Source organism: Pantherophis guttatus, chromosome 5 (genome assembly GCF_059756535.1).
Source record: "Pantherophis guttatus breed Tessera chromosome 5, ASM5975653v1, whole genome shotgun sequence".
Taxonomy (NCBI): domain Eukaryota; kingdom Metazoa; phylum Chordata; class Lepidosauria; order Squamata; family Colubridae; genus Pantherophis; species Pantherophis guttatus.
In genome coordinates this window covers 16,526,249-16,539,416 of record NC_142067.1, presented here as the reverse complement: position 1 = coordinate 16,539,416, position 13,168 = coordinate 16,526,249, and the positions used below count along the sequence as shown (strand labels likewise).

At 41.5% G+C, this 13,168-nt stretch overlaps 1 protein-coding gene across 1 annotated transcript in view; it reads left to right on the top strand.

Moving 5' to 3' along the window:
* PGR (progesterone receptor) overlaps positions 1 to 13,168 on the top strand; it is a 103,603-nt gene that overhangs the window by 29,288 nt on the left and 61,147 nt on the right. Inside the window, exon 3 of the mRNA XM_034408924.3 lies at positions 12,764 to 12,880. Coding sequence (XP_034264815.2) covers positions 12,764 to 12,880 — 117 coding nt within the window. The remainder of the gene's footprint in view (positions 1 to 12,763; positions 12,881 to 13,168) is intronic.

The window sequence follows — 13,168 nt, the reverse complement described above, 5'->3', positions numbered from 1 at the left end:
CACCATAAATCCCAGTTAAATTAGGGAAGGCACAAATCTTAACAAACATACCACATGGTTGCATGGAAGTCAGAGAGGAAGAGAGAAATAAACAAACAAAACCCCCGACATTCCTATTTATATATTTGTTTTCTTTTAAGTACCTTTATTTAGCCAAATTGGTTTTCCAGCTTCATCCCTGAGCAAAGCCCACTCTTTACACAATTTGCTCACATCTTCTTACCAGCCAGGACAGGCATCTGCTGTTCATCCCAAACCACAAGCAAATCTCCTAGAAGGGTTTCTGTCACAACCCTCGAGCTACAGCTTCCCATGTTCCCTTTCCAATGTGGGGTTCACTTTGGCCTAGCTGGGTGAAAAAAAATCCGCTTATCAGACGACAAAAAAAGAGAGACTTTTTGGACCAAAAAAAAAATGTCTGGGAGGACTCTGGTTCCCTCACAGAGTACGGGCAGCTCCTTACCAGGGAACTACCATCTATCAGTTTTTGGACCAAAAAGAAAAAGCGATCCGGGCAGTGGTGAAATCTAAAATTTGTTACTACCGGTTCTGTGGGCATGACTTGGTGGCGTGGTAATGTGACTGGGTGGGCGTTGCCTTTTTTTTTTTTTTTACTTTTAAAACCATTTTTTCTACAACCTCTTCAGTGAAGGGGATGTAAAAAAAAAATGCTTTCAAAAGGCTCTGACAATCCCAGGTGAGTTGCCTGATTGGCAGAGGCTTTTTTTCTTTTAAAAGCCTCTGCTGATCAGGCAACTCAGCTTGGATCATCAGAGGCATTTAAAAGAAAAAAAGCCTCTGCCAATCAGGCAACTCAGCTTGGATCGTCAGAGGCATTTAAAAGGAAAAAAGCCTCTGCCAATCAGGCAACTCAGCTTGGATCGTCAGAGGCATTTAAAAGAAAAAAAGCCTCTGCCAATCAGGCAACTCAGCTTGGATCGTCAGAGGCATTTAAAAGGAAAAAAGCCTCTGCCAATCAGGCAACTCAGCTGGGATCATCAGAGGCTTTTAAAAGCATTTGACAATCCCAGCTGAGCTATGCGATCATCAGAGGCTTTTTTTTTTACTTTTGAAAGAATTTTTTCCACTGAAGAGGTTGTAGAAAAAATGCTTTTAAATTTTTTTTAAAAAGAGCCTCTGATGATTGTGCGGCTCAGCTGGCATGGGGGGGGGGCAGGGATTTTTGCTACCAGTTCTCTGAACCACCTGCCTCCATCGCTACCGGATTGGGCAATCAGGTCCGAACCGGGAGCATTTCACCCCTGGATCAGGGAAGACCTGCTGCCCCCTCTGCAGTGAGTACGGGCACCTCCTAAAATTCTGCCTATCAGTTTTCAAACCCTTGGGGGTCTGGGAGGACTTGCTACTTTTCCTAAGCAAACAAGGGTGGGCACCTCCTAACACAGGGCTTTGCTCAGTGACTTCTCAGCTGCTTCCCCAAAGTTCAACTCTCTCATTTACTTTTCCATTCCATTTTCACACACTCTCTCCTTTCCCTAACAGAAGGTCCTGTACTCTGGCAAATCCCCCATGCTCTCCAGACGGTTGGTCTTTCTGCGGTTAGGAAATGCACAGAGGGAGCAAGATCCAGCTGTGATTGGGAGAAGGGCCCTCTCGCTCACACACACACAGGCATACACACATTTCCCACACTTTTCTGGGCTTTAAAAGTTAAAATTTAGAGGTACTCACCTTCTTTCCAAGCAGCCTTTGATCTCAACACTCAAAACCCCTTTAAAACCTTTGTTCCAAATGGCCAAAGTCCAGCAGACTCAATGGGTCTGCTGCCGGCAAGGGAGGCTTACCTGGGCCAAGTCCATTGGTCAGGTTAGCTTGGAGTCCCATCTTTGGGTGCCAAATTGTTGGAAGAAATGTCCATCTGGGTTCAATTCCAAGTGGGGAGAAAGACACTGGAAACATGGAGATTGCTTAGAAAGATGGTTTAATGGTGGACAGGACCGCATGGGTTTTTTGGGTCCTGGGCAAAATGAGCACATGGAATATATATGAACATGGAAGCCTTAGAGCTTCCTGTTCTTGTGTAAGGGCAAGTATCCTAATTGGTTGTCAGATTCCCATGGGGCCATGCAGGGGTAACTTTGTAGGTTGTCTTGAGTCCCAGGCTTGGTTGAATCTTGCTGGGTGATGATGTAATGAAGGGGGTTTTAGGCAATTCCTGATCCTTTCTTTGTTGGATCTTGGGTGGGGGTATTTGCTTATGAATAGAGCTAGCCATATCTTTATCTCTTAAATGCTGACATCTGCTGTGGGCTATTGAGGAGGGTGGGTGCTATGAAGAGCGAGTCTGCTTCCTGCCTTAAAAAAAATATTTCTCCATTTCTCATCCAGGGAAATATAATATTCTGCCTTTTTAATATTTCCTAGAACATTTCATTCTTCTAGGAGAGGGGTAAGTGCTAACTTCCTACTGTACCTAGTCAAGTTTCTAAAGCTTTGCAAAAAGCCAACATGGTTGGGTGCATTCTAACCTCTGAGGGGAGAATCACCTTCTCATTATGAATGAGAATTACTTTCAGAAATTACTTACATTCAGAAACTAAGATGATAGCAACCAATTAGAAGCTCTTGTCAGCTACAGATCTGGAACCTCTTTATCCCTCTAAAGGACTTGAGTCCTGGTGGCGCAGTGGTTAAAGTGCAGTATTGCAGGCAAACTCTGCCCATAACCTAGAGATCGATCCTGATGTGGCTCAGGGTTCACTTAGCCTTCTCTCCTTCCGAGGTCAATAAAATGAGGACACAGATAGTTGGAGGCAGTATGCAAATAATGCTTTCCATTGTAAACCACTCACAGAGTGCTGAAAAATGCTATGAGGTGCAGTGGTGAAATCCAGCAGGTTCTGACAGGTTCTGGAGAACCGGTAGCAGAAATTTTGAGCCATTCAGAGAGCCAGTAGCGGAAATTTTGAGTAGTTCGGAGAACTGGCAAATACCACCTCTGGCTGGCCCCAGAGTGGGGGGGGGGGAATGGAGATTTTGCAATATCCTTCCCCCAGGAGTGGGGAGGAAATAGAGATTTTGCAGTATTCTTCCCCTGGAGTGGGGTGGGCAATATCCTTCCTCCAGGAGTGGGGACAGAATGGGGATTTTGCAGTATCCTTCCCCTGGAGTGGGGAGGGAATGGGGATTTTGCAGTATTCTTCCCCTGGAGTGGAGTGGGAATGGAGATTTTGCAGTATCCTTCCCCTGCCATGCCCACCAAGCCAAGCCATTCCCACCAAGCCACGCCCACAGAACTGGTAGTAAAAAAAAATTGAATTCCACCACTGGTTGGCAGCCCAGAGCGGGGGGAGGGGGGAAGAGGCATGATTTTATGGGAAGGGGAAGCACATGTGTGTGCATGTGCACAAGGGCTCGTGACATTCGTGGTGACACTCTCACGAATGGGGAAGCAAGCGCCTGCAACAACGCTCACACGAGTGGAGCCGTGTGTGCGTGCAGAGGCACGCACTGGCTGGCCAATCACGTGGCCCGATGGCATTTAAATCGGGCCAGATTTAAGCACCCTGTGGGCCAGATCTGGTCTTGAGTTTGACACCCCTGTACTATAGGATCATTTGAGCCACAACTTTTGTGCCGTAAGTGGGAACTCTGGAGAAGGCTCTTATTTGCTTTCCTGCACCCAAATGCCTGCAGCCTATTACGTTGTGTGGACAAATACATAGAGAGTGTTTGTCTGCCTATTATACCAGAGGTGGGTTTCAGCAGGTTCTGACCAGTTCTGGAGAACCGGTAGCGGAAATTTTGAGTAATTTGGAGAACCGGTAAATACCACCTCTGACTGGCCCCACCCCCATCTATTCTCTGCCTCCCGAGTCCCAGCTGATCAGGAGGAAATAGGGATTTTGCAGTATCCTTCCCCTGAAGTGGGGTGGGAATGGAGATTTTACAGTATCCTTCCCCTGGAGTGGGGTGGAAATGGAGATTTTGCAGTATCCTTCCCCTGCCATGCCCACCAAGCCATGCCACGCCCACCAAGCCACACCCACAAAACCGGTAGTAAAAACTTTTGAAACCCAACCCTGGATTATACGCAGGGTTATCAGAATGGATATGCCACACAACTCCATAACCAGCTTTACTATTTCAACTGTGATTTATGATAATACTTGATTTCTTGCCAAAATAAAAACGTCTACCTTTTTTTGGGGGGGGGGGGAGGAATTATATGGTATATTAACTTTGATTGTTACTCTTATGTATCTCATATAATTGATTGGCTGCAATGACCTATAAATTCCTAAAATAAAATAATATAATTTAATATTATATTATAATATAGTGTAATTAACATACTTCTTTAGTCTTTTTTACTTAGCTGGCTCTGTAGAGCATCTTTCTCTTCTATAGAGGAAACCCTGTGGTATTTACTTACTTACTTACTTACTTACTTACTTACTTACTTACTTACTTACTTATTTACTTACCTGTGTTTCCCCAAAAATAAGACCCTGTCTTATATTTTTTTTGCCACCAAAAATGGTACCAGGTGTTATTTTGGGGGGATGTCATCCACATGCTAACCTCACTTGCGCGTGTCAACCCCGGCCTCCTTTTCGCTGTCAGAGGCCGTCAGGAACTTCTTCTGCTGTCGGCAAGGCTTTCCTGAAGGCCTCTGCAGCCGATAACAGAGCTCCGGATCAATCCGGAGCTTTGCTATCAGCTACAGAGGCCTTCAGGAAAGCTTTGCCAGCCTTGCCAGCTGCAGAAGAAATGGGCGGGCGTGGCAGGTGTTGGGGTGTGCGAGGCCTGGCTCTGGAGTGGGCGGGATCTTAATTGGGTCTCATTTTGGGGTGGGGTAGGGCTTATATTGGGCGCATGTGTAAAAATCAAACTAAGACTTACTTTCAGGGTAGGTCGTATTTTTGGAGAAACAGGGTACCTACTTATTTACTTACTTACTTACGTACTTACTTCACTTACTTACTTGCTTACTTCTTAAATTTATATGCCACCAACCTCACTAAGCAAATATGACTCTTCCTTTGTTTTCATTAGCGCAGAGAAACAGGCAGGGCATCTAGAAGCTTGCTTTGACACCAGCTCTGATCCTCATTGGCGAAGCCCAAATGACAATTTAATCACTTGTTACAAGAATACGTAAAGCACGAAAACAGCATCTGAATTGGTGGCTTGTAATGGTGACACATAATTTGGGCAACAGAATCAGATTGTTGGTTTATTTAACCTAATCAGTCTAATCTTCCTCAATTTACACACTGAATAAATTACCTAGTTACAATGCAGAACGTGTTAAGAAATGATCTTGTCCTTCTCTTGATTTCTTTTACAGGCACTTAGACTATTTTCTCGCTATATAGGAAAAAATACTGAAAAGATTGTAAATCAGAAAAAAGTACTAATCAAAGGCACTTAGAATTTGGCCAAAAAAAGTGTTAAATATATAGCTAATATTAAATGGCCTTGTGCCACTTCAATATCATTCTCCAAATTTGGAGTTAGGCAAGCATCTAGCATATTTTTCTCTCTAATAGTCATATATTTTATTCTTCAGAGACGCACAGGAATTTTAATGCAAAGGTCAAACAAATAATAACATTTCCTAACTTCAGCATTCAATAAACACAAATATTTAGCCTGCGATGATGACTATAAATTTGACCAAAATCCATTCAAGTTCCATAAAACATCTGTTCGGACCAAAGTAAACAGTAACAAATGACCGCATGTTTAGAATTAAAGTATGAGTGGGGAAAAAAAAACCCAGAGTCCTAATCAAGTGGGTCAATTTAAGTTTAAGTAAAATCAACCTGAATCTTAAATGAAATGTTTCAGTCAATGGAGTAAAAACCGTGCTGGATTAAATGGCTCCCACAATGGTGAACCAGATGCCAGTGCAAAGATTACAAAAAGAACATTATTAGTATTGTAGTTAGCAATAGATTTATCCTTCGTTGTTGATTCGATGATGGTTCAGCATCTGAAAGGCCCCAATTTTGGGTAGAAGACGTTGAAACAACTAGTGTGTGCTTCATGGAGCTGCATGCTAAACTCTAATGTGTGAATAGTTCTCCCCCTAAAACTGTGCTATATTTACCCAAGGCTTTTAAATCATGGAGGTTGTGATATGGTGGGTAAGGTATAGTTAGCTTAGAGTAGGGGTGTCAAACTGGACTTCTTCAAGGGCCGGATCAGAGGTGGGTTCTACTTACCTTTACTACCGGTTCGCAACGGGATCATGCCCGCATGCCCAGATCGCTTCTGATGACGTCAGGGTCAATAGGCAGAGCCTCCCGCCAGTTTTACTACCAGTTCTAAAGAACCGCTCTGAACCGCGGGCACCCCACCACTGGGCCAGCTGGGGGGAGGGAGACAGGACAGATACCTCCTGCAGCACCCTGCTGGCCAAAACAGGGCCTGGGGGGGGCCCGCGTGCAGCTCCCCCATGCCCCATTTTCAGCCTAGATGGCCTCCTGCAGCACTTTGCTGGCCGAAACAGGGCTCGGGGAGCCGTGTGTGCCCCCATGCCCCATTTTGGCTGCCAGAGGCAGCACGGGCCAGTCCTTCGCTGTTTCCATGGGCCAGATTTAAGCACCCCGCGAGCCGGATCTGGCCCACAGGCCTTGAGTTTTGACACCCCTGGTTTAGAGGGAAAAGAATAGGTTTTCTTTGATTCACTAGATGCTAAATTGAAATGGGATCATCAAATGAATGTCTCATCTCCAAAAGAATAAGCTCCAGGGCAGCTGTAAAATACAGGTTGTTCAGCGGTTAAGATGTGCAGTGTTGAATTCAACCCCACCTCTGCCACCACAATGCTGATCAATAATTGCATTTCCTCAATGACAGCTTGTTTCATAGATTTTATGTGAAATGTGGGTTTTCAATTGTTATGAATTGGCCAAGAAGTCTTTGTTTGGCAACCTTAACAAATTCAACAGTGAAAAATATAGCTGACATGATTATGCAGTATATGAAACAACTGCAATATTTACTGCTGTAACCCCAGCAAACTGGTTTTCTTTTCTAAAAAGCCTTCAGGTGTTTAAAGACCATAAAAAAAAATGCTGTGTATTTTGTATGGAAAAGATTTCTTTATGGGAAAATAACCCATTTTTATACTTGATTGATGTTTGTATGTTGGGAATTTATTTCCTTCCTTCCTTCCTTCCTTCCTTCCTTCCTTCCTTCCTTCCTTCCTTCCTTCCTTCCTTCCTTCCTTCCTTCCTCCCTCCCTCCCTCCCTCCCTCCCTCCCTCCCTCTTTTCTCCTTCTTCCCAGCAAAAGATACTATAAAGATATTATTTCCTTTATACAATTGTTGATGGAGAAAAAAAAATGTGTTGAATAAAGAGATTCTTGATGAAACTGAGGACAAGATTGCAGTTAGTCCTTCATAGATGGGAAGTGGTGATCACACTTTAGGGAGAAATGCCTATTATCAGGACCTAATGTAATTGGAGATACTAAGATACCAGATAATTTGGAGCTCTTTTATGTTCATTTGTTCCTCCATTCAAAATGATTTTGTCTGAGAAAGATGAATTAGAACCCTGCCATTGCAGATTACTGCTATGCTTATGAAAGTCTCTCTTTCTCTTTCTGTGTACAGCATCTGTCTCTGTTTTATCTGTCTCTATCTATCTATCTATCTATCTATCTATCTATCTATCTATCTATCTATCTATCTATCGCTATATATATCATCTATATCTATCATCTATCTATCATTTTCTCTATATCTATCTATCTCTATCTCTCTATCTGTATGTATCTATCATCTATCTATCTATCTATCTATCTATCTATCTATCTATCTATCTATCATCTATCTATCATCTATCTATATATCTATCTATCTCTTATCATCTATCATCTATCTACTTATATCTATCTATTATCTCACATCTCACAATGCAGAGAAACCAGTGGTGTCCATGGGTGTGTGTGTCAAAATGGCAGTAATGTTGTCATAGTCCAAATACACTCCTCTGAGGGGAAACATTTGATACCCCATTTGCAGTCTGAATTGGCAGACTCTAGTAACATCTTAAGATTCAGGAGACTGTCATTTCTAATCCTGTCACAAAACCAGCTGGGTTTGGAATAGTCACTTGGATGAGTCACTCACTCTTAGGTCTGGGAAGAAGAAGGCAATAACAAACAATTTCTGAAAATTCCAGAAAACTGCAGGGACTATCAGTCTCCAGGAGTCAACATTGACTCAAAGACATGTACACAACACATAAAAAACAACATATTGTGGGATAGGCTGTTGCTTGCTTTGGGTGGGTGAAGAAAATGAGATGCAGAATGTTTTTCACTTGCTTTCAGTTTTGATTAAGAAAATTTCAAATGAACATAGATGTAAATAATCTGCTGGAGAAGGATAATTTATAAACAAGCCTAGCTAAATGGTAGTACTAACCCATTTGTTTCTTTGTGTATCATAGGCTGTTGAAACTGGTTGAGTTTAATTCATGGGCTGACAAAAGTCAATGCTATATGAGGTTTCAGTTGTTGACTATAAACAGCCCTTGGAGAATTGAATGGTGGTGCTTTTGAAACATTATAATGGACAGAGGACTCAGGTTTCTTTGAGAAGGAGCCTCATTAATCATAGTATTTCTTATTACTGTCTTTTTTCCAAACTGGTGGTCTACACCTCCAACCAGTTACATTCTGTCTAGAAATATCAATGTTATTATGATTGTTGCATTAGGAAGGGCTTGGTCTCCTGCTTGAGCAAGGGGTTGGACTAGAAGACCTCTAAGGTCCCTTCCAACTCTGTTATTCTGATGCTCAAACCCACTGTTGAAAAGTACTAAATGGGAATTTGGAACCTAGGTTTGAATGGATTTTGAATGGAAATTTGAACCTAGGTTTCCTAATTCCATAGTAAGACTTTAAAATACTGACAACTCAAAGGTGAAAACTGTCTTTTCCTGCCTCTAATAAGGCACTGTATTGAAAGGTACAAAATTTATGCTTGAGCATATTTTTTGGAGCAAAGCATCTGTTATAAAATATATATTTGTAGTTCATGTCTACAACCAAACAGTTCACCAATAACAACTGACTGATCATAATAACTCACTTGTAATGTCATGGTGACCCTCGCATTGTTAAAGTCCATAAGATGCTAGGTCTTCCATCTGTTGAGTCATGTTAAGCAGGAACAGATTGGTTTGTTCCTATTTAATACGACCCAAAGCAAGGAAGAAAAAAAGAACCCAGCAAAATGTGACTGCTAAGTGGCCATGCACTTAGCCTCCAAGTATTCAAGTATTTCTTGCATTAAACTTCCCACTAAAACAGAGAAGTACCACGGTAGATAATGAAGTTATTTCCAAGATATATTTAATTAATGATGAGAAGGAAGGAATAGTCAAAGGGAGATTAAATAACAAATGATCTTAATACTTGTTATCGTGCCAGAATAAATATGCTCTGCGGTTCTTGAAGTCATTACGGCCATTCATTTTGGATGAAGGCCATTTTATAGGCTGTTCATCTTGTCCACCTGCAAAAGGTTCTAAAAGGATGAAAATGAAATTGAGTTACATTGATTTCAGGCTGTATTTTAAAATGGGTGTTATTGCTTTTTCTCTTAATGACAATCTGGTGTGCAGAATAATATTCCAGTAAATATTCTACGGAGGAATTATTGAGTCTGTCATCTGCACCTCTATGACTGTCTGGTTTGGTTCTGCAACCCAACAAGACAGACACAGACTCCAGAGGATAATTAGAACTGCAGAAAAAACAATGGCTACCAACCTGCCTTCCATTGAGGACCTGTATACTGCACGAGTCAAAAAGAAGGCTGTGAAAATATTTACAGACCCCTCACATCCTGGACATAAACTGTTTCAACTCCAACCCTCAAAACAACGCTATAGAGCAATGGTCCCCAACCCCCGGTCCACGGACCAGTGCCGGGCCGTGGAGTACCTGGCACCGGGCCGCACAGCAGCCGGGGGACATGAACGCTGCAGCGCAAAGGCTCCTGGGCCGTGCGCAAAAGCTCCTGGGCCGTGCGCAATGGGCCGTGCGCAAAAGCTCCTGGGCCGTGCCCCCACCCCTGCGCGCGCTCAGCGGGCCGCGGCGATAAAAAGGTTGGGGACCACTGCTATAGAGCACTGCACACCAGAATAACTAGACACAAGAACAGTTGTTTCCCAAACGCCATCACTCTGCTAAACAAATAATTCCCTCAACACTGTCAAACTATTCACTAAGTCTGCTTTACTATTACTATTAATCTTCTCATCGTTCCTATCACCCATCTCTTCCCACTTATGACTGTATGACTGTAACTTGTTGCTGTATCCTTACAATTTATATTGTTTCCTAGTATGATTCAATTGCTTATTTGTACCCTATGACTATCATTAAGTGTTGTACCTTATGATTCTTGACAAATGTATCTTCTCTTTTTATGTACACTGAGAGTATATGCACCAAAGACAAATTCCTTGTGTGTCCCATCACACTTGGCCAATAAAGAATTCTATCTATCTACCTCTATCTATCTATCTATCTATCTATCTATCTATCTATCTATCTATCTATCTATCTATCTATCTATCTATCTATCTATCTATCTATCTATCTATCTATCTATCTATCTCTCTCTCTCTATCTCTCTCTCTCTATCTATCTATCTATCTATCTATCTATCTATCTATCTATCTATCTATCTATCTATCTATCTATCTATCTATCTATCTATCTATCTATCATATAGTGAAGATGTCTCTGCATCTGTTCTGATTAGAGCTGGAGTCCTTATTCTGTCTGAAAGCTTGGCTGAATTAGGGGAGAGCACTTAGACTGAGCCACTGTACTGTACTGATAAGTTGCTTATCTTTTCCCTTTTCTATTTTCATTTCATTTTCATTTCATGCTGGCTTTTTTGATGGTGTAACAGCAGAACTAGTCTCAAATGTCCAGTTCTCCTGGCCTGCCAATACAGAAGCAAACACGCTCTGGAACCGCTGCCATTTGTCTTTTCTTTGCCCAATTGGAGCAATTGTCACTTGGGGCAGCATAAAGTCAGCCCACAAGTAAACAACAGTGTTAAAAACAACCACTAAATTTAATAAGCAGCCAAATATATTTTTTAAAATATATTTTATTTATACATTTTTACATTTTTCTTTAGTAAAAATAAAAACTCAGTATCGACAACTGTGTTGTCTGGGTACAGTTAGTTTTGAAAAATAACAATAGTAATCACAATATTATTCATAGCATTGATAATAGTCACTTAATAATAATAGTATTTGCATCCATACTAATAAACCTTCCATGTATAGTTAATCATTCTCTTAAACTTTTGAGTTCTGACTTCTGTTTCTGTTAACTAACCATTGGTAAAATGAATCCCATGTCAAAAAATATTCTGTTTCTTCCTTCTCCTTTATTCTGAGTGTTAATCTATCCATCTCAGTGCATTCTAATATTTTTTTTTATTACACTTTCATCTGTATGATTTCAAATTTATAGTACATCCATCCAGATGCAACCACATTGGTCCTAATACCCAAGGAAAGAACCACATTTTTAGTGCTTTTCTAAAGGCCAGTAGAGATGGTTCAACAGGATTTACTTCTCTGTATATATATATTACAGCCAAGGGGATGCGGTGGCTCACTGGCTTAATATATGCAGGAGACGTCTAGGCTCTGACAGTTCGAGTCCTATCACGAGCTCCCATCACTTGCCTCAGCTCTTGCCAACCTAGTAGTTCAAAAGCATGTAAAAAGGCAAGTAGATACATAGGTACCACTTTAGTCAGAAGGTAACAGTCTTCCATATTTCACTGTACGCTCTGTGCTGCAGTGTGATGTCATGCTGGCCACATGACCACGGATTTGTCTTTGGACAGTGCTGACTCAATGGCTTACAGATATGGAGATGAGCACCAGCCCCCTAAAATTGGGAATGATTAGCACATTAAAACCTGCAGGGACACCTCTACCTTTATCTGAGGTATTAATACCACTCTAGAAATCCTTAGTTAGAAGACCACACCTAGAATACTGCATCCAGTTTTGGTCACCACGTTATAAAAAAAGATGTTGAGACTCTAGAAAGAGTGAGTGCAGAGAAGAGCAACCAAGATGATTAAGCGACTGGAAGCTAAAGCATATAATGAACGGTTGCAGGAAATGGGCATGGCTAGTCTAGTGAAGAGAAGGACCAGGGGAGACATGACAGCGGTGTTCCAATATTTGAGGGGCTACCAGAGAGAGGAGGGGATCAAGCTATTTCCCAAGACAAGGAATAATGGATCGAAGCTGATCAAAGAGAGATTCAACCTGGAAATAAAGAGAAATTTTCTGACAGTGAGAACAATCAACTAATGGAACAGAAGTTGCCTTCAGAAGTTGTGGGAGCTTCATCACTGGAAGCTTTCAAGAAGAGACTGGACTGAAATGGTGTAGGGTTTCCTGCTTGGGGGGGTGGTAGACTAGATAACCTACAAGTTCCCTTCCCACTCGGTTAATCTGAATCTTTTATATATTACAGCCATTGTGGCATCTTTTCTATGGTACAAGTTGTGTCCTGAATAAGTTTGCATTTAGCTAGCTTTGCGTCTCATTGATTTGGTGGGAGAGCAAAGTATGTGCGTATGGGGCTTGTTTCCTCTTCAAATTGATGGGATTCAGGAGTTGTTCCTCTTGGGTGGATGATTCTGCAGTTCTGAGCATCTCTTAAAGCTGTGCTTCAGATAACTTCATTGCACTGCATTTTTCTTTCTTTCTTTCTTGCAGGTCAACATAATTATCTATGTGCAGGACGGAATGACTGCATAGTGGATAAGATTCGTCGAAAGAACTGCCCTGCATGTCGCTTGAGGAAGTGCTGTCAAGCTGGCATGATCCTTGGAGGTAGGCACTTGGAAACTTTTTTAAATATAAATTTTATTGATTTTCTATTGATTACATTTCTTAGTGCTTAATAAACTTCATGTTGTCTGGGTATTTGATTAGCAATACAATTTCCATTCTTAATCTCCACCCTTTTTCCCCCAATCACTGATAAAATAAGTTCCATGTTTGATAATATTCTCTGTCTTCTTTCTGTTTGATTTTCAGTGTAAGACTATCCATTTCTGTACATTTTAGTATCTTCTTAATTATCTCTTGCAGTATTTCTTCATTTTTCCAATATTGTGC